The sequence below is a fragment of the Amphiura filiformis genome, chromosome 15 (genome assembly GCF_039555335.1).
Source record: "Amphiura filiformis chromosome 15, Afil_fr2py, whole genome shotgun sequence".
Taxonomy (NCBI): domain Eukaryota; kingdom Metazoa; phylum Echinodermata; class Ophiuroidea; order Amphilepidida; family Amphiuridae; genus Amphiura; species Amphiura filiformis.
This window is the reverse complement of record NC_092642.1, coordinates 7,065,598-7,091,750: the sequence shown is the minus strand read 5'-3', so window position 1 is coordinate 7,091,750 and position 26,153 is coordinate 7,065,598. Positions and strand designations below refer to the sequence as shown.

The following is a 26,153-nucleotide window of genomic DNA, read 5'->3' as shown; positions in this document are numbered from 1 at the left end:
AAGTTATTCTAATGTGATGCCATTATTATTATACTAAGTTTTGAAAGACAAACAGGTTTTACTCCATGGCTACATCAGCACATCTTACAATTCATCATGTATATTCTTTGGTATGAATTTCGGATGGCTCCTGACATGCTGAGCAGCTTCGTCTACCAGTCTCACAAATTCTTCTTTGTTGAAGGAATAGTCACAGAACTTAGCATGGGGAGTTCCTAGACTTGGGTGAGGTGCCTGCAAGAAAAATACAAGATTTAGAATTCTAATTCAGTTGGTGAGTCTTGTCAAGAATACAAGCAATTTGATTGGATTTCACCTATCCATTATGTCACAATATTGGATAGTCATATAAGACAGTGAGCGCGACGACACGCAATGGCGGCACGCTTGTAGATCCTCAATAATTGCACGGTAATGCGTTCGCATAATACGAACATCAAGAATGTGATTCGGCGGCTTAGATGTTTGTGATGGTTTTGTTCGTTTAAAACAGCGGGATGAACTTACAAAATTAACTTTATTGTTTCTGGAAAAAACACTTTTACTTTAAAAATTACACATCAACTGAATAAGAATGAGAATAAAAGATAGGATTTTGTCTTTTGCCTATCCAATATCGTGTCATAATGGATGGGCTGGCCAATATTTTTATCGTAGTTGCGTCGGCATCCACTACTCAAAATATTGGCCAGCCCATCCATTATGACACAATATTGGAAAGAATCAAAATATCTTAATTGAATTGATATAATTAAATTATTAGGGTATTAATTGAAGTATTTATTTATTCTTATACATTGGTATGCAGTGTTTTGAGATTTGAACCAAGGAAAAACACTCAAGGAGGGTGCTGATATTTGGGGAACATTTCTGATACTATGCATGTTTATACCAAAGCTTATTTTGTTGTGATAAGTAGATTAAGGCTTGTTTTGTGTTTCGTTGTGATAAGTAGATCAAAACAGGGAAACATCAAACTGTTTTGTAAATATAAGAAAGGGCGTGGGATGTGAAAAGTTCAATTGTACCAAAGCCAAATTTGGGTTTACAAAACATCAAGGTGAGATTTCCTGTGAATATTTTTGTTTTAATGCCTCCTCTGCTGACGAAAGGTGACATGTATGAAGATATAATGAATGATTGAACATAATTATTTTGAATTATCTACCTTCACTTTTACATGTGATATGTCCACTACTAACCTACATTAAGATTAGTAAAAACTATGAAAATAAATATTATGTTAATACTCATGCTCCATATTGTATACGTATACTGTAGGCCCCTATATCATTCTTTTGAACCACATAACTAAGTAATGAAAAAATTCAAGCCCTAGCATTTATAGTTCTCTGGAATTATGTATGTTTTGGAAGTATGATAAAGTTTCAGGGCAGTGTTTCCAAAACAAACTCATGCATAAAGGCATAACTACACAGCAAAGGACATTGCCTTCCTTGTATTTTTTGTTTTCTCTATGCTGTGATTTTATTCTGAATAAGATGTTTCATTGTGCCCCCTCAATTAACTATAAATGTTATGCAAACCATTCAAATTATTGAAAAGCTACAATTTCACAATAACAGACAAGTTTGAAGATTTATTTTAAATGAGCAAAGATGCATGCACTTTACTTGCTTGTCCACACATGTTAATAGGTTAACAGTATGTTGTGTAAATCACTTAAATTATATTGAAACTAGAAGTTCACAATGATAACAGACTTATTTTAAAGGAGCAAAGATTGAATTTTGAAACTATTAAGTATCTGTGAAATGTTCTGGTCAGTAGTATATCTTACCTCATTATGTTTTTGCAATAGATGTTGTTTTTGCCACGTTGTATAATGTACTCCTCGTAATCTGGCTAAATCTAAATAACACCTTTCGTCCTCACAATTAGATCTGCAAAAGTTAAAACATAATATAGGATGATTGGTGTTATTCACTTCACTTGTGGTATTCATGATGGCCTTTTTACATTTTCGTAGTTTACTATGGAGTGTCATCCTTGATATGACATAAAAGTCTCCATGTATGGATATATCAACACATATCATGATCCTAGCATTTAGCTCTAGGTCCAGGGACACAACAAAACCTAAAATATAAATAAATAAAAGCCAAAAGCCAGGGAATTTGGTATTTGAACTGTCAAAATTACAACAACAAAAATCTGCAGGGGGTGCTGCCCCATTGAAAAAGTTCTGATTTTTAACACCACAAAACATTAGGAACTTTCAATTTTACCGCAACTCAGTAACAACAATCTGGAGTGTTTAGGGTGGCATGCGTAGCATAGCAAAATACTGTAGTCAAGAATTTTTTGTAAACATTTTCGTCTCAATGCATAGTCAAGACAGAGACCAAGATGCAGAATGACTATCAGAGAAGACAACTATTGAAATCGGTGTTTTTGACTCAAATTTCTTCGGGAAACGAAACTTGAATTTTGAACTTTTTAGAAATTTTCACCAAAAATGGTCAAAATGTGCTAAATTTTGCTCAAAAATCATTGCCCAAGATTAAAATATTTTTGGTGAAGTTGATCAAAATAAAAACAAACAAAAAACAAACAAAAATAACAAAACAAAATGAGCACTTTTGAATAAATATGTATATATTTATATACTTTAGATCAACAATTTAGCAGCTATGAGGCTCAAAATATTCCATAATTCCAGGGTTAAGACCATCCATATGCTTGAGTGTTACAAATGTTTGCACATATGCAGCACTTAGCACAGCATACATTTAACTGGAAGTTTTCTAAGTACATGGCGAAAAATATCTGGTGTAAAATATTTTGCCTCCTTGAGCGACACAGCCAGAGTCTGGACTTATTAAATCTAAAATACTTTGGTGAAAAATTGGTTGTACATATCTTGGTGCAGATTATTCATCTGATTGCTAATGGTGTGATTTTTGAAATCACACCATCATCAATCAGATGCACGATGAAGTCTGATGGTTGCAGACCAAACATAGCAAAGTGAGTTATTTTAGGGTATTAGATTAATTTACAAAATAATATTGATCATAAATCATTGTGAAACAGGCCCTTTGCTGCGGAATGGACTACTAATGGACTACTTACAACTCAAATATAACAGCCCAGTCTGGGAGGAATAGTAGATGTGTCAATCCTGCTCCATGCATGCTGATAAAAATGTCTGAATTATGGGTTATCTACAGAGGCAACAAAATGGTTAATTTCAATGTTAGTAGTAAAGCAAAAAACTCTCAGTTCTTACTGTTAATGCTGCATAATGGGTCTAGCATGATAAATGATATTCCTGACACACACACACCATACATGATTAAGTACTGTATTTATTTCATTAAGTGCCCCAGTGCACTTAAGGTTATTAATTATTTTAAACTGTTGTGATTTGGTAGTTCACAGCATCTTACAAATGGTAGTGAGCTTTGGCAAAAACTGCATAGCTCAATTCATAGCGAGTATGTAGAAGAATTAAAATATCACAGATATACTTTTATAGGTGCTGCGGTTCTTGAGTTACGTTGTAAAGAGGGCTGAAACAACAACACTTTTGTAAAACGTACATAACTCATTAACGACAATAAATTAAGCAAGTTTTCAAAGCATACGATTTGTAGAATGGACTTTTACAAAACATCAAGGTGTTAATTTTCAATAATATATTGATCTAGATAATGAAAATCGATTTTTAGGTTGCTTCGACCAACAATGCCTCGTCTACCCTTAATGAAATAATCATTTTTAGTGGGTGCTTATTTATGGGCTTTGGTACCACCAACTGATGGCAACATTTTTTGTTGATATAGCCGAAAACGGCGAGGTCAAAAATCGCCATGATATTTACATTTTAACATGAAAACAGTCATGAATAAATTTAATGAAGATATTCTAATAATGGATTGGGTGAATCACAACTATAAATTAGCATTTTGGAAATTGTTATCAGAGAGTTTTGTCATTTTTCATGCTGAATGACCATAACATTACACAGCAGACAAGGTTTATGGAATTAATCTGGTGGAACTTAATAATTTCTTGCTTTGTAAATAATACGGTACATAATCAACCAATTTCATTTCTTCTTTTTACAACTGCAACTTCTATTTCGCAGATCAGGGTCCACTTCACTAAACTTTACGAAGCTTCTTTAATCTCAAAATTAATCATAACAACGAATCGTAAAATCCATTTCACTAAAATGATTTACGATCAGTACCTTTCATAATAAGGACTGCAGGGACCCTTTGAAAAGTTACCACAAGTAAAAGGGAATTTGTAACTTGCGAACAATTACTTCATTTCTAAGGGTTAAAAGTTAAGTGAATTTTACCCCTGGAATATTAAAAATAAAACATAACAAAAAAACAACAGCAAAATTAAGGCAATCAAACAAAACCCACATGCATCTTGTGACTCCTGTATGAGTTGACTTATGATGTCACATGTTTACATTCAGACCGCCCTCTGTTGTTTCAAGCCAGGCAAAATAACACAGGAGTGTCTATGGCAGACCACATAAATCTTTTCAAAACCCAACTTTTACCAATGTTGAAATCACTATGGTTGCAAAGTTAGCAACTTTTTATATGTCCTTTTTAATTGTTTGTTGGGCCTTATTTTTGCCTATCTCAATTTCATTATTGATGACTCTTGTGTGATTGGGTCAGATCAGTGGCGTAGCATGGGTCATATTTTTAGGGGGCATCAACCATGATTAGAGGGGCACCGGGTCTGATGGGGGGGCACACGCTATCTTCTGGTAATTTTCATGTCTTTTTCAGATCAATTGGGTGGTATGTCCCCCTGCCCCTACGCCACTGGGACAGTATGCGTCATACATACATGTAATACTGACATGAGGCAAACATGTGTATATGGTTCAAAAACTCACCTTTAATTGTTGCACAAATGTTAGCTCTTTCCTAAAAAAGAAAACGAATGGAATAAATAATTTTGTTAATCAAATAAAATTGACGCGAGTCCGAGCCTTCAGGTCAAATTGTCCAGTTTTGGTTATATCGCTTAAATGGTGCAGCTTATTTCTGTAGAGTAATTAACTACATTAGTAATCTGATAGGAAATGAGTCAAGGAAGCCATTCACATTTATATTTCCATATGTATTGCAATTATTGATTTATGACAAAAAATAGGTTGCAACAATAGTTTCACTATTTCCCTTCCCAATGAAAATCATGCACATGGGGGAAAATAAAACCCATTATAATGAGCCATATTGAGTCATCTCACATATTAAGCCCATACCTATCCCTATGAGTGGGAGCTTTCTTTTTCTCAATATTTGAGCACAAACTGCTAGCTCAGGCACCACTTTGACTCGCCATAACCGTGTCTGAGATACAATGAAATACAGTAAGGGTTCAACACTTTCTAAAGAACTATTTCAGAGTCAAATGACCCATTTTGTTTGAACATATTACAGCTACATCAATAACTTTCATATTTGCAATTTGCATGCTTCATTATCACAGGTGACATAGTGACCATCCAGTCATCCACCACAAAGGGGCCATAAGGCTGCGATCACATAGAAGTATACTGTATACGGTATTTGCTATACAATGTACGCTCATTCGATCCGCCTGAGTTCACATAGTATACTCCTATGTGAACTCGGCCTGATCGAATGAGCGTATATCGTATAGCGAATACCGTATACAGTATACTTCTATGTGATCGCAGCCTAATACTAACACAACTACAGGTAAATTAAGTATTTCTTGTCCAAACTGGATCATGTGTGTTGCGTCCATGTAGCGTACTAAGCATGTACGCAATGCAAGGCGCTTGTATGCTTTCCCCTGTACCGCACTATGTTCGCGTGTGTTTATCACGGAGCCACTAGCGTTCATAGTGTTCGATCTTGTGGCCAAGAATTACTTCATTTACCTATAGTTCTCAGATACGGTCCATTGATGTTTTTAATGCCAAGAAAACAAAGAATTGCTCAACCTATTTATTGATATATTACTACTTTCCTAACAAATAATAATGACATGCAATATATTTGTAAAGCTTAATTTGGGGAGAATTTGCCCAATATTTCAAAAAGTGAACATCCAGCCCTTACAGCCCATTTTTGGTGGATGGCCATACATGTGATAGTTAAAAAATGCAAAAAAGAAATCTAATTTTGATAAAATAATGTTTGAGTGTTGGTCTACAACAAACTAATCTTCAACTATGGATTTCATTATAATAGATAGTTACTCACAAGTTATAGACCACAACTTTCACATCATAGCCAGTATTTTTCTTCAATTCATCTATTAGCTGTAAGGAAAAAATGAGGTATAACATATAACCTAATCTACAGAATTATCAATTTTGACCCAAATCAGCATGCACCTTACATGAAAATTCTTACAGAAAGCATTTAAAACATACACACACCCCTACCCCTACACACAGCATGCATATTACATACATATCACCTACATGCATATACATTTGTGCTAAGGTAAACCAGATTCTCCCCGCAACACATAATATGCAACATATACATTTTTGCACCATGTTTTAGCAAACAAAAACATAATCAACATTTTTAACTCCCTCCCTAACAAACTAGTTTCATTTATAAGACATCACCGATCTTTTGGTTGTTATGGACCAACCATGTAAACAAGTAAGTGTACAGAGCCATTGTGGGGTTGGCATAGCACACTACACACGTAATCCTCATTTTCAAGCCAAGGTACCAAAGTTTTCCTGGGTTTTTGGGGTTTTTTTTTTTCGGTTCAAAGTCCATTTTGAAGACTTACTTTTTGTTTTCTTCATTTTTCAATCTACCTTCACTTACATGCATTATCAAGTCTTTTTGAGTCTTAACTGAGATCAAAAGAAATATAAAATCACACAAAATATATTGAAGGTGGAATTCCATTTTACTTAGAAGAAGGGAAAATGTTTGTCTCTACATATTACTGTTTACATAACAGGTAACCTGCATGGTGCAGTAACTCCACTTTCACAGAGTTGTAGAAATGTACAAAGGCAAATTTGAACTTTAACCCAAGTCCCTAGATACATGTAGGGTAAAAAGTTCACATAACAATCAGTGTGCAATCATGCATGATATCAACTTGCCTTAAGCTCAAATAATCCTGGCATAAGATCTCTGTATAACTGAATTTAACACTTAATAAAGTAACAGTATTGTAAAAAATCCTTGGGGGTCCAAGTATGTTCAGTGGCCCATCATTTTTCCAATTTTTTCATGTGTTACAAGTAAGCTGCATGCTGTGCATGGGAAGGGGTTACAGGCTAGCTACAGCTGTTTGGGTGCATTACCATTTCAGACGTGCTGATTTAGTTAAATTAATAGAAATATGAATTATTTTGTAGCAAATTTATTGTGTTGACAAATAAGTATTAAATATTCTTGATATGAAATACAATTTATGCACAAGCACTGGACTTCCAACGGTAGATAAAACAAGTAAAATATAAAGCCACTCACCATACTTGTTTATGAAATATAAAAATCCATCTTTCACCATGAGATTATGGTTGAACCATCACACTCATAGACAAATAGTATTTGTATTACAGTCCATCCTCTCTTATCCTGCCATAATGGGACGGATAAGTGATAAATCCTTAAGTGATAAGTGAATTTTGTGTAATTATTCATTGAATGTCAGAAGTGCTAACATTGAGACAGCAAATTTACTCAAAATGGGCTAATAATACTGAAAGATGGTATTTGAGTGCTTTATGCCACATAGTTATAGCCTTCTAAATGCTTCAGTGCATGAAATCAAGCTCTCAAAGCATTAAAACATGTAAATCTATGAAGATCACATGTCCGGATAATAGAGAGATCCGTATAAAAGAGCCCCAATCATGTCATTTAAAAGAGGTCTGGATAAGGGATGCTGGACAGTATTACTAAATAAATAAATAAATAAGAATCATGCATTAATTCACAAAAATTGGTAAAAAAACATACACAGACAAACACAGAACATTACATTTCTTACCACATATTAGCTATGTATCATCGTTAGCGTGTTAGTAAGCAAATGTTGAAACAAACAAACAAAAATCAATGTTAAATGTTAGAATACAATAATATTGTACATCTATATAACAAAACTGTCTCCACTGTATGCACCAATTACAATCAAATTTGCACTGAATTTCAAGTTAGAAGGCAATAATACACACAGCAAGTACAGTCAATCAAATCGATATAGAGTATGCTAATAAAAGAATGGATCAACAACCTTACTGATGTGGATGTCATGTCCAGACCAGCATGTGTGTGCAGCCTGAGATGCCATTCATTGCTGAAATGGCTATTAACAGATCTGTGACATCTGAGCAAACTTTGCAAAATCAGGCAATTTCCTGCGGAGCTGGAGGTTTACTGAACCTTTTCAGTAGATGTGAACACTTTCAGATTTTAATTCCTGCAAAGCTAGTGTTAATTAACTAAATCCATCAGTCGTCTATACTGAACATGCAGTTGTGTTATGCTTTGTATTGACGACTGAATAACTTATAGTTCATATTGTGAATATATTCTTGCATGACTGCCTGTCAGTGCTCGCGTACCACCCCGTTGTGACAAGATTGCGCTCTGAAGTTCTAAAATATGTTTTCAACAACAAACTCTGTCAAAGGGTCAATTTGGACACAAATGCGCAGTCGCAGTGCAACCAGAATCTGGTTGCAACATAGTTTTCTCAGTTGTCAATCCAGACAGTTGACGAATGAGGGCAGCAGTCTAAGTGTTAATCACAAATAATGGACTTCATGACTGATATTCTACCTGAAATGACTACAGACAGCACAAGAATTAAGGTACCAGTTATGTTCACCCCTGTATATCCTAAACAAAGACATATAATGTCATAATTAGAACCAACAGCCAATAACTGTATCATTTAGCTTAACCTCATTCCTTGAAATCGGTCAAGAAATAAAGACAGCTATCTAAAATCCCAAGGAAGATGCAAATTCAAAAGCATCCTTGAATAAGAGAACTAGCACCATGCTTTCCATTGATTAGAACATTAAAATGCAATTTCTGATTTTGTTCCTTCCATGGGTTTTCGATCAGTTTCTTTACTTCTCACCTGCTTTCACCATATGAGCTCTTAAATCAGAGCTAAAAGGTACAGGTATTGGTTGTTGCTTTTCATTTTGACATATTTGTCTTTGTTTACGATATACAGGGTGAACATAACTAATACCTTAACTCTTTTGCTGTATGTATAACAAGATGGACAGCATTTGCAGAACACACAACACACTCCCCTAGTAAAATACTTGTACTTACTTCTTTTTGGTTGATTACATTACGAAATGAAGAATTTCTGTCTAAAAATGTGATGCGCAATTTGTCTCGCTGTAAGATAAAAGAAACAAAATGTGTATCTATATGGAAAAATGGTCTAAAATAGTCTTTTAAATACATTTTCTTTACTTCATGCATCATTTTCGTGGTAAATACATCAAAATTACACTCGTATTTGCATCAGCAAGCAAGAATCTGGTGAAATTCTACCATAATTAGGCAATGGAATGGATGGAAGTGTGAGTCATAATAGGTTTTGTCCATGCAATTTACCGATCGTACCTGACAAGACTGACTAACTGATGGTAGTTTTAAGCTTACTCACACGATATAGCATGGAAACGTTAGCATTTTCGTCAATTTTTCACAGAAAAATTGGAGGGGGGCATTTTAGAAGAGGGGGAGCGTTTATTACAAACAATAGGGTATATGGTTTTCTGCAAAATGTTACACCAATAGGGGATTTTAAGGGGGCAAACATGCCACATCTGATATTTTAGCGAAAAATTTACACTCCATTTTCATATTTTCGACCATTCAATGCATCGACTCGCTGTGCACAGTGCACACGTTGTATGCACGGGCGATACTTGCTGAACGAGCAATCTCGAGCTGACCGTCAATTGCCGGGGTCAATTGCTGACGCGCTCCCGTTCGTATGGTAACGGTGTCCCGTTACCTTCAAAGGGGTAACGGCATGCCGTACCCCTAAAACTGCTGCCCTCTATGTGCTAAAGTGGCTCCGTTGCGCGAGAGACTGTTAAATGTTGGTCTTTTAATTAGAACACATTTCTAGCAGGCAGATATCCAAGCATTTTGCTCCCTTAGCACACAATTTCGGTGCGTGTATAGCAAGCTGCTCGGCAAGACTGCACATATTTATGGGCTATTCCCATTTTCCGTGAGCACCCCCCCCTTCCCTTGTCTTTTGGTTATGTTATGTGATGTTGATTTATTTTGTTAATTTCATTTGATTTCAGGGAAAGGCTAACTTTCAGACCTTTTTGGTCTTCCAGCCTTTTCCTCCATATGTACCGTGTTTATATATTATTTTTTATGTAATGTCTTTGATTTTTATGGAAATAAAATATGAATGAATGAAAAAAAAAAAAAAAAAAAAAAAATGAATGTGTGACTTCAGTGAACCAAGAGAACCTGGGTTGTAATTAGGGTGAGTGCCAATCCTTGATGTGGCGGCCTAGATATGCTAAACTCTTCCCAACTTACCACAGGTCCTTGCTGTATGATGCCCAATCTATGCACTACATGTTGAGAGAAAGCATGCATGAAGGAACTGCCAGAGCAGTCTGGAACCATTGGCATGTTATAGAAGAAACCCCTAGGCATTCTGGGTAATGTGCTGAAAACGCCATCTTGGAGACATACCTGGGAAGTAAAACAGACGAATTAAAAAAATCTTACATTTACAGTTTATAAAGCGCTTGACCTGGGGATCCAAAGCCCTTAAACAGACTATGTTGTGTTCAAACAGATAGACAATGTTGTGTGAAGTTGCTAGGTGTGCCCATGTTATACCTGTTTGATTAAGGAGTGTCAATCAGTGCATGTTATTTATCAGCAACTAGCAATAGCATTGAGTGTGCTTTTTAGAGATCATTGTGTGCATAGTCATTAAAGCATAACTTTACACACAGTTTAGCAATATCCTCTTTTAATTCAAGTTTCTGAATGATTCATACTTTACGATACAGATTATGGTTCAAAATTGTTGTTTTTTTCTGAAGAAATGCTGACGGTACACTATGTTGATCCCCATGCATCACGCTCCAATATGGCGGATTTCTCATGCAATCTATATATTTTCCCAAAATACATGTTATGTACTCACTTATTAAATATATAAATTTTTCCTAACATTTGTCTTACAAACTTTTAACAAAACTGACATTTGCCAAATAAAATAACTTACTGTTTTCCCTGCCATGTCTCTCAATGGAATGATTGGATGATCTGAAAAGGCCTGCCATGTTTCACTGAAGAAATCACCATAAAACATACCACTCTGAAATAGAACATGATGTTATAGAAATAAACAAGTAGTAATAATATTTATAAAATACATTTATAAAGTGCTATATGCAGTTTCAAAGCGCTGTGCACAATAAATCAATATACCAAAAATAAAGTTTTACAAAGATAAAAGATCAGTGATCAAGATACACAGCCTGAAAAATTAAAACAGTATCCCAATGGAAATATTATAAATAGTAGACACGTATCATAAAATACAGGAAGAAGACCTTTGCAATCATGGAGACATTATTTAAGTGAACTTATAAAACAAAACAAGCAAAATAACACATACATGTTACATGATTATATAGTTATATTTTTAAAGTGGAACACAGATATAATAAGGTTGAAATTAGCAATGTAAAAAACAAAATCAATACAACAATCACATGACCATGAAGTGACCCTTGCAAAATGATGGCTTTCAATCTTGATCATTTTCACTAAGCTTCATGAAAATCACAAATCTTTTATACAGAGTACTCTCATGGCCCATTTACCCAATTCTAAATATAATATTGGGAAAGTCTGAATTTAATCTACAGAAAATGCTGCCTTGATAGTTGCAAGATCAACCTGTACCATATACACTAAAGGTGATTAGTAAGTACCCTAACACTCTCCCATTAATGGACCTTGTCCTTGAAATATAACCCTTGCAAGCAACTCAAAGTAGTGACTTTTTTTAATCTTTCGACAGTCAAAGTAGTGACTTACCGTATCCCACATAATGATGTATATATCCGATGAGTAACTTTGATTGTAGACCTGAGATAGGTAGAGGTTAACAAAATCACAGAAATGGTGGTACATATTTACACCTGCAGAATAAATCAGTAACAGAAAAATTAATATACATGGGTTACAAAAATGTACTGCATCAAAATTCTCCCTGAATCATTAGGCTTAACAAGCAAGTGTGAGACTGAGACCAGTGGCAGCACCAGGAAGGTTTTTCGGGGGTGGGGTTAAAGTGAATTTCAGGTGGGGGGCAAAATCGACAAATATTTACATAATTTTAGGGGTTTTAACTCAAAAGCCCCCCCCTGTAGCGCTGCCACTGACTGAGACTGAGTGTATGATAAGCCAATTGTGTCAACTTGTGATACGTTATAGTTTCATATTGGCTGAACGGACATGAAGAGCAGTGTATAATACATACTAAAATGTTTTGCTGAAAACTGTTGATGAGCGCGTACTACCGCAAAGTCAGAGCTAACAACGCATATGGCGCAAAGTTCATTCATATATTTCCACTTCGTAACAGCATCTCGCCTCAGCTGCCAATCAGAAACAAGTGTGCAATTCAACACAATAAATATGCCTTGTACGCTTAAAATACTCTCTCATCAAGTTTACAGGAAAAGATTATAATGATGGAACCTGTTTAAGAAATCACAGGGAATAAATTCAAACAGTAATAACTCAGATGAAACAATTTCTAAACACTGGCACAGACTAATGTCAACAGGTGAAGCATATATTTTCAGGGAAAAGCTGTCTGTATACTCAGGTTTTTTTGTGACCATGCATTCACCATGATTGGGCTGTAATGTCGGCAGAACTTGTTTGACGAAAATTTGAGTTATGTCTTAATTTTGTGTTGAGATCATAAGTTTAAACAATTAATTATGAAGCAACAGGGACATGTAATATATCAATGTTAAGCTTATTTGGGGGAAAAGTTGCCTGCCCAATATCTCAAAAAGTGAAAATGCCAACATTACAGCCCATTAGTGGTTGCCAATCACATTTTATTATTACCGTAACCACGGCGGGTATAAGCCCACCTTCAGGTATAAGCCCACCCCCTATTTTTCAAAACATTCTGGGAACAAGGGTGCACTCGGCTATAAGCCCAGTACTAAATTTTGGCCTAGTTCTTAAATCAAATCAATGTTTTTCTCTTACATTTACATGTAAGAACAAATATAAAAAGATATCACTTGATAATTAACATTCCACACTTATGATAGAAATTACTGGTACATTAGGCATATACAAATGGGGATGATTTTTCTTATTTCTAAATTCAAGTACTAGCTCCTCCCCGGTTATAAGCCCACACCCATTTTTAAGTGAAATCTGCCATCTAGGGGGGTGGGCTTATACCCGAGTGGTTACGGTATATGCATAATTCCTGCAACAACATTTGTTTTAAATGTTTGCACATAACTTTCTTATTTCTTCCAAAAACTTGAGAAAAATAACTTACCTGCGTCAAGTTTCATTAAAAAGGTTGGTTTGTCTAACACAACATCACATTGGGATTGCAACTTTTCCCTTGTACCGGTAGAAATTTCCGAAATATTACCCAGTTCCTTAACCCTGAAAATAAATTTTAACATGATAAACATGCATGGTTATATCTGTTTTAACTTCAATGATGGAGAAATTTCGTTTAGGCCTAAAAAAATTTGTTTGATTAGCATAACCCGACCGACCGTAAAAATAAGCCCGACCCTAGACTTTTTTCTTTATATATTTTTGCACAAAAAAAAAATCGAAATTTATAAAAAAATGTTAAAAAAGTTCCAATTTACAGCTTAAAAATGTGTGTAAAAAACAAAACAAAAATCCAACCGACCTACCCTATTTTTTTTTTGTTACGCCAATCAAACAATTTTTTTTAGGCCTTATTGCATAACTCACTATATTCAGTCAAATTTAGTTTTTTTCCTGGTCAACTCCCCATTACAATGTGCTTTGACCAATCATGTTTTATAATCATGTATTCATCTTACGAATTGTGAATATGTGAATGTCAGTGTTTATACTGATTTTGGTAAGACTCCAAGATGAGGCTGGCTATACTACATGCACGGTTGATACTACACCAGTCGGCAGTATCTGCATTTGTTCGGCTTATAAATTCACATAAGCGTGCGCTAGTCATGCATTACGCAATGCACAACTAGCATAGACACCGCACTCAACAGTGTACATGCGATTCTATATCAATACACAGTGTTATGAGTCTTATTTTTCCGCCTTATATAATCCGAACAAACTTAAGCAGTTGCCGACCAGCACTCAATCATAAAAGCTTCCATTAATAAGCTTTCTTCAAAATGGCACTAAATGGAGCAAATATTGTATGATTATGTATAGAATTTAGTAAATATCTAGGCCAAAATCTACAATTTTTAACTCAATCGTTCATGGCAGCCGTTATTGTTGTTGTAGTTATCACAGTTTCATCAATATGTACCCCACTAACACATGTCCTAGATTGTGTGATTTCTTAAGTAAATTAGCCAACCTTGACTACATGTAAGCTGACAAATGATTTAATTACTAATTCTTACCATGATTGTAAGTCTCCTTTATGTTGACTATATTGTTCTAATATATCATGGTTCATACTGCAGTCACCCGACACATAACCACTGTCAAGAGCTTTGTACCTGTCACACAAAATAAAAATCACAATTTATTGGTGTTAATAAATTTCACTTGAAGCTGGGGGAAAATTACAATTAAAGAAAAATAATAACAAAATGCCCTTCAGTATTGTTTTGGTTGAAATTGGAATGGAAGAATGTTAAATCAGCTCTTTTAGGATCATGTTCCCCTCCATAATGGCCCTCCATAATGGGAAACATATCCTCCATGTTAGCATTTTCAATACCAAAAATATTAACTACAATGTGCACTTCACACTGTAAATGTGTTTACAAGCATTCAAAGAATATTCACATCAAGATTCATTCTTCACACTCTTTGTACAAGGCCCTAAATATAAATGTAAATTCCAGTTGGAAACTGCACGAATAGTTTGATTTCCAACATATACAAATAAACAGATAGACAAATTACTGTGTGACCCTGAACTCCACCAATAGATAAGGGTTCCCATAAAGCAACTATGACCTAAGTTTGGATGCAATTTAGGATTTGAACTGTTCATATGAGACCAAATTTTAACCAAAAACCTAACATAATTGTTGACGGCCACAATGACTGACTGACGGACACACAACTATTGATGTCATAAGGTCTTTTCCTTCAGACGACCTAATAACAATAATTGAGATACATTTTGTTTTGATGTTGTAAACAAAAACATGGTGAAAGTGATGCAGCTTTTCCATGGGTGTTATACGTTATACTAACCTTTGATAAGTGGAATGCGGATGAAGCTGTGTCAAATTGAATACAAGGTTCGGGCTCGGCAAAAATGCATTTGTGGTGAACAATCCAGAGAAGTACTTTGCTGAAGATACAACACAAGAATCAATCAAATATTACAATGTGTCATATCAATGTAAGGAATATATTAAAATAAAGTCCTCTATAGGTACAGTGTAGCAACTTTGCAAAATTAGAAATTGTTTGTTTGTGCAATTTTACAGCCATTTCCAAACTGTGGAAATGTTAGAGAAAAAGCAAATATTGTTTTTGAGATATTGGCAAAAACAGTGTTCAAATTCTTTTGTTTTATATTGTTTTCAGCCATTGATAAATTGCTCATAACTCGGTAACCAAATGTCCAATTTTGATGTGGTTTGCATCCAAATGTAGCATTTATTGCCAGAAAATGATGTAGTAACTACTAATTGAAAATTGCCAACATGTGACTCATTCCCCTTGATCAAGTCACATATTTAGAACAATGTTCGATGAAAACCTCTTTTGCTAACTTCATATGAATATATGTTTGTACTGACTCTCCTCGGGTACTATTTTTGTAAAATGGGTGTTCATTTGAAGAAGTTCTGCACTTTATAAGTCTTTATCAACATTTTGATTGAAGACAAAAGAGTGGGCATTTATTAGAAACAATATGGTACATCTGAATTAATTCTTTATAAAATAAGAGTCCAATTTTCTTAGGAAACAAAACAATAAATTGATAATGCCCAATACACAAGACTGGTTTCATAGAAGGCTGGCCTTCTACCTGCCTAAAACAGAATTATGAAATGTTGAAATTCATCATTTTCTGCATTAATATTTTACCCTTTTTGTCCCCTTCTCTCATTTATAGGAAGTCGCAGATCTTTTGGTCTATTCCCTTAATTATCTAGAAACACTACTTATTTATGTGAATTTGGTTCCATATGAACTAACCCACTGTACACTTGAATAACCCCATGACCATAACCACAATACACACTTATTACTCAGTCATTGATTACTGTGCTTATATCTACTTTTATGCTTTGACTAATACACTTTAATAAAAATTAAATCTGTCTGACCATATTCCAGTGCACTTTTTCTTTACAGATTTACACAATACACAACAAAACACCACTTGGCAGTGATTGATGAATGCCAGTATCTGCTTTTCAATGCTTCCAGGGTTGTAGCTAGCTCAAGTTGAGTGCCAGCTAATTTTACTATTCAATTAGATCACTGCCTCAGGGTACAATCTTTTTAGTGAATATGAGGGATCAGGGAATAGACTAGGAAACTTTTTTTTAGCTTTTTACTCTTTTTATGATGAAAAAATCATTTGCGGAAAAAAAAATTTCATGGTGATGACCTCATTCTCAACCTATCTACACAATTTGTGTGGGATAAAGTTATACCTCTGTCTTTAAAAGTTAAGTTATGTCTTTAAAAGTACATGCAATACAAAGACAAAATCTCAGAATGTTCTAATAAAAAATCAAATATTTGCCATAGATCCTACCTGTGTCTTTGGTATACATAACTGAGTGTGACCTTCTCTCATATTCTTGAGGTACCCAAAGTCAGTTTGATTCCAAAAGATGTCTTGTTGTGCTTCTATTGATCGTGCCCTGTAAAACAATCGTCATGATAGTAGAAATATATAGGTGTCATTCAGAGTACATTTGAGGAGTTCAAGGGCAAAATACATTGGGCTATTACATGTAGCCTATTCCAGTTGGAATCAATCCCCCTCCGGAAGACATGACCTTAATCTCCCACACAGAGAGTGCAGATTTCATGAATATAGATTCACCCATTCAGGTAGTCCATTTGAAATTCACACTCCCTGTGTGGGAGATTAAGGTCATGTCTTCCATATATAGGGTGTATGGATTTCAACTGGAACATCCCAAAGAGATATACCGCCTTTTGCAGGTTTAGTATTCACCCCAATTAGCCCATCTGTAATTAGCAATAAGACTTCTTCAACACTTGATTGAATCTTTGGAAATTAGTTCAGAAGGATATCATGTGTGATAAACAAAAATCACACATCAATCACACACTGGCAACAGCGCGTTCAATGAGTGCTCGGTATGGTATGATTATACACAATTGATGCAGTGTATTACCCATTGCGTGGTTCCGCTGTATGCAAGGAAAGCCTCAAATTGACAATAAACATGAAAGGAAGAATTACCGGTATTCAACTTTGCTGATGTGCCCCATTGAATTACAAACTTAATATGGAAGCATCATGAACAGGAGTACTCCCTTTTGGGTTGCCATTGCCAACTTTGCAAAAATCACCAACCACAATACATAAAACAGCATTCATATGAAGATATCAAGAGTAGATTTGTATCATATGGTCATGCACCATATACTTTTATAGAATACTTGCATGTAGTTTGTCTTTCGATATCATGCATGTCGTTTGTTGTCGTTTGTTGTGTAATTATACACAGAAATATACACAATGATGTGGCTTAAGTCCGGTCCAATGAAGCACTCACTGCGCTGAACTTAAAAGCTAACAAAACATACATGTAACCATTTCTGCACAAGAACAGGCAATTTTAGAGTACACATGTATCACCAAGGCTCAAAATACATATGAGGGGCTCGCAATTGCACACAAATTTCACAAAATAGCTCTCATGATAAAAAATGTTTGTTAATGTTAATGACAAAAAGTACACACTTGCTTTTCACAGAATTTGTTCAAAATAGTCCTTGTAAAACTGAGTAGAGTCTGGTATTCATGAATGAATGTTGTATAATTCTATAAAGATATGTTCATAATGATGACATTATTGGCTTGTTTGGTCCAATGAAGAACTTAATTATTACACATTCAGTACTTACCTTTATAACATTTTTGAGGTTTCACACTATGTTGAAAACATGATCATGCACCATTTACCTAATTGGATGCATAGATTTTGTGCATGTAATTTATTTTATGTGATTCTAATGATGTGGCTTGTTCGGTCCAATGAAGAGCTTGATGCTAAACTAAACTAACAAAACATTCATTACCAAGAAGAAATAATGTGTCCATTTACAAAAGAAAATACTTGTTACCTATTTTGAGGTTTCACACAATGTTGAAAACTGTCTTCTCTACATGTAATATTCTTTAATTGGATTTTATTTTTGAATGTGACTTACAGTGAGTGGCTAACATGGCTTCAAATTTCAATATCAAAAATGATGTAAATTCAGCTTTGAAATGTTGGGATTTGTGTTGGGCCTCAATATTATCTTAGCCCAAATTAAACCCCAACCATTCCAGCAATGACCTCAAAACAGATAGCATGCAGTTATTATTGTCTAAATAATCTACACCAAGTCACCCAGATATTTTTAAATGATTCACAACTTACCAGCCAGGATTATGCTTAAAGCAATGTGGATAGGCTGTCAGATTCTGACGATAACATCCTACTTCATACCCCCAGCAAGCTCTTTTGTCTAAAGCATCCTATAATATTTAAGGCAACAAACAAAACACAATGGAAAGAAAATTGTCTGTAAACTTGACAAAATTAAAGCCAGAATAATGGTGAGAAAAAGTTGCCACACCAATTGGCCAACATCTTTCCCACTCGCCTATTGCAATGTTGATATGGACAACATTGAAAGATGGGGGGTGGGGTGTAGGGGTAGGTGCAGGGTGGGTGGGGGAGGGGAGAGTGTAAAATGTGCATTTCAACTATTATACAAAGATAATGCGGAACTATAACATATTTAGCTCTGACAAGTATGTGCTTTTAACACCAATGTTGGCTGGTGTGCCAACGACTTTCCACCAGGATTGCAGTCTTCAAAGGGCATGTGATCTTTACAAATGAGTTTGTGTGTGGGCCTCTGGTGGGGGTGTTGTTGTTGTTTTGATGCTTCAAAACAATCAAAAATCAATTAATCTGTGTATTCAGTGACTTGTGAATTAAACTAAAAATAGCTAAATCAATTTACGCAGAACTGACAGAAATACAGAACTACATTGTAAATTAACTGAATATGAAAGGCTGCTTGGCTGGAACTTGCAGAGTAAATTCTGTGAGAAGGATACAGGGTCTTTTGGTGAGAAAAGGACATTTGGACTTTAATTAGGGGACATATGGATTAAGATTTTCCAAAAAAAATTGAGAAAACTTTGAAATAATTACCCGTAAGTCCCCATATGGTAATTTGGACTGAGTAACCCCCCACCACCACCACCTCCGGTATTGGCTGTAAGAAATACAATTAGACATTCAAAGTCATTTGTCAAAATGAACTCTGAAAAGAGTGCCAGGAACTACATTATTTACAGGGATAAATGACATATAGACAGAAACCTCCAGTTCTCTCAACCCGATTTGGGATTTTTAAAATTATATTATACTTTAAAAGCACAAATTTGGTTGTGGTGCAGCCCCCTGCGCGAGCTGCATACAGGCCTGACAGTAACTGACAGATGAGCTCCATATTAGTATCCGAGACCACTGCTTTTACACAGAGTATTTCTATTGTCTTGTTGAGAATATTGACATTTTTACACAAACATTCTGACTTGAAGTGTCAAACCCACCTTGTGCAAGCAGTCATCATCTTGCCTGCAAATGGCTGCTTCTTCTGGATGATGTGTAAAATAATAGGGATAATGCTCCGGATGAAGATTAGGATCCTTAAACTTGGCTGTCACTGGAATAGATGGGTGTCTACCTGTCTCGGATAGTACTGAGTCTGTGTCTTGAAGTCTTGGTAGACCTTCTGGAATGGAGATGTGTCCGTGGTCAACAGTTTTGAAGTTGTCACTTACGCCAGCATTTATGGGTGTAGAAAGTATCGCCAAATATGATGTCACAAACAAAACTGGACACCAACTACAGGGCCAAGCCATCATAAACTGTCTAGAAGTCTTGTAGCGTCTAAAAGACAAAAATATATAAAACAAGCCAGTTCTAGTTATAGGTGTAAATGCATGATTATGCACTAAAGCAGTGCGTGTAATGTAATTTAACATTGACTTCACACTAAATCCCACTTGTTTGGACAGAAGACAATGTGCAGGGTTGCCAGAAAATTCTGACCTAACTCAATGATCACCGGCCAAATTACCACAAAGTGGCCTAAATTTTCCCTTAATTATTGGTTTCTACGGGATAGGATAATACCAAATTGTTCGCCTACATGTAATACCAAAAACCCACTCATTTTTTTTCTTTACCACTGGTTTGAATGGTTTCTATGTGACACAAAATGGTCAAAAGTTGGCAGGACAATCTGTAAAATCACCCAATTGGGCTACCAAATTGCTGTTTTGGCAACTCTGTGAATATGAGAGGAAACCAGAGCAAAATGGTTGACTGATCAAATTAAATGAAATCAATCGTGAAAAGTTGTTCTTGGTTTGTATTGAACAAGGTCATGAATCATCCACTCAAAGGGACAGAAAATACCCGACAAAATACTTGTACCATTCATGGCATATTTTGATGCCTGTATTTCTTAAATTCAAATCCACTCATTTTATGTGCATTCCTTTCATAACCATATTTTCCTGCTACTTATAGTATAGGCAATGTATAAATATGTTCCTTCATGTAGTTATCACAATTAAATTTAAAATCATTAACTTATTCTGTAAAAAATAAGTTAACACACTTTTACACTTTGAACAGTCTATACAGGGAGTCACTTATCACACCATTTGTATTAGTAATTTTGACTTTGTTATCATAAATCAGCTGACAATAGGTTTTTAATTCAATTCATGACTGTAGTTAATGAACGAAAAGAAATGAAAAGACTAGGGGTGTAAATTCCGGTCGGTTAACCATGTACAAACGTATTGTACACAAAATTTTTTTATTTTTTTAAAATTTTTGAAAAAGTTTTATAATGTTTTTCCTACCCTTATACAAACTCTAACCCCTTCCCAAGCCTTACTACATGTATACAAACCCACCCAAGCCCAACTAGCCTAACACCCTTGCCCCAACCCCCAAAAGGGAACCCCAAAATCGGACCTATATTAGCATGTTTAGTAAATGCATTAATATATATTAATAAAGTTTCAATTACTTTTTAGCCTCATCTCATCAAAATGGCAATTTTTATGGCTAATTATACATGTATGAAGGAGAACCCTTTCACATAATTTTGGAAATTTTTGGAAAAAAATTCTAAAATTCTGAAAATACAAAAAAAATACATTTAAGTGCACAAGCTTTTTTCTTCTGGGTAAGAATTTTTTTCTTGCATGCAACAGCTTTTTTCTTGCAGGTTAGAAATTTGATAAATAGGTCCATGCATGCATTTTGTATATGATGACCTATTTACCAAATTCCTAACCTGCAAGAAAAAAACTGTTGCATGTAAGAAAATAATTCTTACCCAGAAGAAAAAAGCTTTTTTTGGTATTTTTGGTATTTTTAGAATTTTAGAATTTTTTTTAAATTTCCAAAATTATGTGAGAGGTTTCTCTTTTATTTTGTTAGCAATAAAAGTAACAATTTCAATGAAATGAGGCAAAATAAAGTAATAACACATGCATACATTTAAAAACATTAAATATAGGTCCAATTTTCAGGTGAAATCAATTTCTCCCCTAATTCCCTTTTGGGGTAAGGGGCAAGGGTTTTGGGTTAGGTTAAAGGTTAGTTGGGCTAGGGTAGGCTTGTATACATGTAGTAAGGTTTGAGAGTGGATAGGCTTTGTGTAAGAGTAGGAAAAACATTGAAAAAACTTTATAAAAATTTAAAAAAAAAAATGATTTTTCTTTTCTTTTCTTTTTTTTTCTTCTTTTTTTTACGTTTAAACAGTTAGTGATTTTTCTAAACAGATAGCGCATTTAATCTGGTTGACACACCCCAGAATTTCTGAAATTTTTGGAAGTTAACTAAATTTTACACACAAATGGGTTACTTTGCAATCGCCAGCGATTTCAGTCGGGAAAAAGATCACGGTCCAAACTTGGGCCCATGAAAAGTCTCAGTTTGACATGTCATTTCCAGAGACCTAGGGTGGTTTTAAAATAAAGATCACTAATAGATTACTGGCATGGGGTAATTAATTAACTAGTATTCACTTCTGAATCGAACATGAGCATGAACAGTGTTGGAATTAAAAATGCTATGCAAAATGTTTTTGTGTAGCATTTCCACAATTTTGTGTAGCATTTTAGAAAGCAAAATCAGGGGTTACGCTAGGTCAAAAATGCAAAAATGTGGGGGGGGGGTCCAAAGAATTATTGTGGGTCCCAGCTATTCATAATATTGTTGAGCAAATTTAATCTATTTGTGTCATACCATACATGTACAATTTGTTTTTTTATACTTAACTTTTACTTTCTTTTCTTTTCTTTTCTCTTTTTCTTTCTTTTCATTCTTCTTTTCTTTTCTTTTCATTTCTCTTTTCTTTTCTTTCTTTTTTTTTATAATTTTTTAATTGCCTGGTATTTACTGCCCGCCGGCCAATAATAATAATAATTTTAACATTTAAAACACATACTGAAAATATCAGTTACTGATCAAATTCCTTTATAAAGGGACATGTGTGTCATTTTTATTTTGGATCCTTGGTTCTCAAATACCGTACCATGATAAAGGGGCTCAAGTAACTGTCTAAGGGTTTGAGTTGGTTTGAAACAAACCCTGACACCGTAGTTACTGAAAAGTTCTTCTGAGGGCCTCAGACGTTCCCTTAATATAAGGTAGCACTGATCCCAAACTTGGGTTGACACCCCTTTCGAAATACTTAGGTTCCCGGTCGAGGATCTTAACTTGCTTGCTCCAAATCAACTTGGTGCCCCGGGGATTTGATGTGGATGTGTTTGGAGACTTCTGCCGAGCTGGAACTTGGACGACGGTGCTCAAGGAATCTGGCTTTCAAGGTTCTGTTTCGCCATATATGATTCCAAGCACTGGCCTTTAAGTGATTTTCCCTGACAAGGGATAAAATACACTGGTCCCGCTATGTCCTCTTTTTCAGTCTGTAACTGTCTAAGGGTTTGAGTTGGTTTGAAACAAACCCTGACACTGTAGTTACTGAAAGTTCTTCTGAGGGCCTCAGACGTTCCCTTAATATATAAGGTAGCACTGATCCCAAACTTGGGTTGCCAGTCTCCCGATGAAGGTCGAAGTTACGACCGAAAATTTGAGGTATGTCTGGTCTTGTGTTGAGATCAAAAGATTAAAATCATAAATTATGATGTCTACCAACACAGATGAACTTTCATGCTAGTATACAGGTTTATCAGTTTTTAAGGTTTAAGTTAAGAAAAAATATTTTACAAGTGGTAATGTTCACAGAAGTCTTTCAGAGCTGCAGTAAAATGGGGTTGCTCGAGAAGTCAAGACAAGAATTTGCTCACCGATAGCTTCACATTCTAGGCTAGAGACCATTGCATTCAAAATCTAGTCGGATTCGCTGAAGCATGACACTGTGTAAAGCAATGGAAGTTCAGAAGTAAACACAGCCGATCACGGCAGGCGCTTGCATCAAAAATGTTGCTAAAATCACACTTCAGCAAAATTTTAGACTGTCCAAATTAGGGAGTTATGTACGTGATCCACCAGTGAAGCTCCTGCGCCCCTCCGCAAAACTTCTGGTAGTGGATGTTCTGCGCTCGGGGGCGCAAAGAATCCACTGTCGCAGTAACTGCGCTCGGAATCAAAATAATATATTTTCTTATTACAAGGCGGTTCTCGAACCATGAGTCTCGCCTTCTTTCGCATCTGCCTGCTTTCGCGATTACTTTTGGTAAAGTAAATGAACCTGCAACCCATGGTAACCCCGAAATGGCCTTCCAAACATTTGGCTCTAAATGTTGACTGTACCCACAAAGTAATTTAACCTAAGATGACTCCTGGACGACCTCGGATGACCCCGAAATAACCTTCCAAACATTTGGCTCTAAATGTTGACTGTGCCAACCAAGTTTCATGCACATACAACAGTTTTTAGTAATTTGACCTCAGATGACCCCTGGTTAACCTCGGATGACCCCAAAATGACCGTCCAAAATTGGACTCTAACTGTTGACTGTACCCACCAAGTTGTATTCCCATACAACAGATTTTAGTAATTTGACCTTAGATGACCCCTGGGTGACCACGGATGACCCCAAAATGGCCTTCCAAAAATTTGACTCTAAATGTTGACTGTACCCACTAAGTTTCATGCCCATACGACAGTTTTTAGTAATTTGACCTCAGATGACCCCGAAATGACCTTCCAAAAATTTGGCTCTAAATGTTGACTGTACCCATCAAATTTCATGCCCATACGACAGTTTTCAGTAATTTGACCTCAGGTGACCCCTGGGTGACCTCGGATGACCCCCAAATGACCTTCTAAAACTTGAGCTCTAAATATTAACTGTACCCACCAAGTTTCATGCCCATACGACAGTTTTTAGTCATTTGACCTCAGATGACCCCTGGGTGACCTCGGATGACCCCGAAATGGCCTTCCAAAAATTTGACTCTAAATGTTGACTGTATCCACTAAGTTTCATGCCCATACGACAGTTTTTAGTAATTTGACCTCAGATGACCCCGAAATGACCTTCCAAAAATTTGGCTCTAAATGTTGACTGTACCCACCACATTTCATGCCATATGGCAGTTTTCAGTAATTTGACCTCAGATGACCCCTGGGTGACCCCGGATGACCCCAAATGACCTGAAAAGCTAATCAGGTTGAGAACCTCTGGTCGCGCTACTTCCCACCAAGTTATGTCACTGTACCCCATACGGATCTCCAGATAATTTGTTCACAGGGTATTTTGCTTGTTTTCTTCTGCCTTACCCCTTCCTCCTCCCCCTGTACTGCCCATCCTGCCCTCTCGCACTTTCCCCCCATCACTGAGCAGCTTGACACACTTGCCCCTATCACTGTTCAAAATTACAGCTCGATACGTCAAAGCATGGCAAAATACATAGCCTGAGAGCAACTTAATCCAATTTCAAGAAAACATTTGAACTCAAATGACCTATGGTGACCTTGAAATGACCTTGAAATTATGTGACACAACACCATAACATAAAGAACTTCATACTTCACCTATGGCCCAAGTTTCATTGCAATAGGATCTGAACTGTTCATCTGAGAGCATTTAATCAAAACTTTAACCAAATTGTCACATACACACACACATACACCCCCCCCCCCCACATACGGAAAAGTGATTATATAGTCTCCTGCCTTATCAGGCGAGACAAAAATAAAGGTGGATCGTTGCTTCGCTCGGGCGCAGAGAATCCACGGTCAGAGTTACTGCGCTCGGAAGCAAAATAACATATTTTCTTACTATAATATCGGTGGATCATTTCTGCGCTCGGGCGCAGAGAATCCACTATCGGAGTTTTCTTATTAAAATAAAGGTGGATCATTGCTGCGCTCGGAAGCAAAATAACATATTTTCATATCAAAATATGGGTGGATCATTTGTGCGCTCGAGCGTAGAGAATCCACTATCGGAGTTGCTGCGCCTGGCGCAGTTCCTATATATGTAACGGTGGATCACTGCTGCGCTCGGGCGCAGAAAATCCACTGTCGGAGTAACTGCGCTCGGAAGCAAAATAATATATTTTCTTTAAAAAATAAAGGCAGATCATTGCTGCGCTCGGGCGCATAAAATCCACGGTCGGAGTTGCTGCGCTCGGAAGCAAA

At 35.9% G+C, this 26,153-nt stretch overlaps 1 protein-coding gene across 1 annotated transcript in view; it reads right to left on the bottom strand.

Annotated features, from left to right (window-relative positions):
* LOC140172089 (EGF domain-specific O-linked N-acetylglucosamine transferase-like) overlaps positions 1 to 26,153 on the bottom strand; it is a 28,328-nt gene continuing 2,175 nt past the window's right edge. The window contains exons 2-17 of the mRNA XM_072195437.1: positions 20,065 to 20,404; positions 18,875 to 18,972; positions 17,005 to 17,113; positions 16,267 to 16,270; positions 15,480 to 15,579; positions 14,672 to 14,770; positions 13,579 to 13,691; positions 12,081 to 12,184; positions 11,260 to 11,352; positions 10,557 to 10,715; positions 9,312 to 9,380; positions 6,237 to 6,295; positions 4,895 to 4,925; positions 3,097 to 3,188; positions 1,802 to 1,904; positions 1 to 234 (exon numbers count right to left, since the gene is read on the bottom strand). Of these exons, the coding sequence (XP_072051538.1) occupies positions 85 to 234; positions 1,802 to 1,904; positions 3,097 to 3,188; positions 4,895 to 4,925; positions 6,237 to 6,295; positions 9,312 to 9,380; positions 10,557 to 10,715; positions 11,260 to 11,352; positions 12,081 to 12,184; positions 13,579 to 13,691; positions 14,672 to 14,770; positions 15,480 to 15,579; positions 16,267 to 16,270; positions 17,005 to 17,113; positions 18,875 to 18,972; positions 20,065 to 20,379 (1,698 nt within the window). The 5' untranslated portion in view covers positions 20,380 to 20,404 and the 3' untranslated portion in view covers positions 1 to 84. The remainder of the gene's footprint in view (positions 235 to 1,801; positions 1,905 to 3,096; positions 3,189 to 4,894; positions 4,926 to 6,236; positions 6,296 to 9,311; positions 9,381 to 10,556; positions 10,716 to 11,259; positions 11,353 to 12,080; positions 12,185 to 13,578; positions 13,692 to 14,671; positions 14,771 to 15,479; positions 15,580 to 16,266; positions 16,271 to 17,004; positions 17,114 to 18,874; positions 18,973 to 20,064; positions 20,405 to 26,153) is intronic.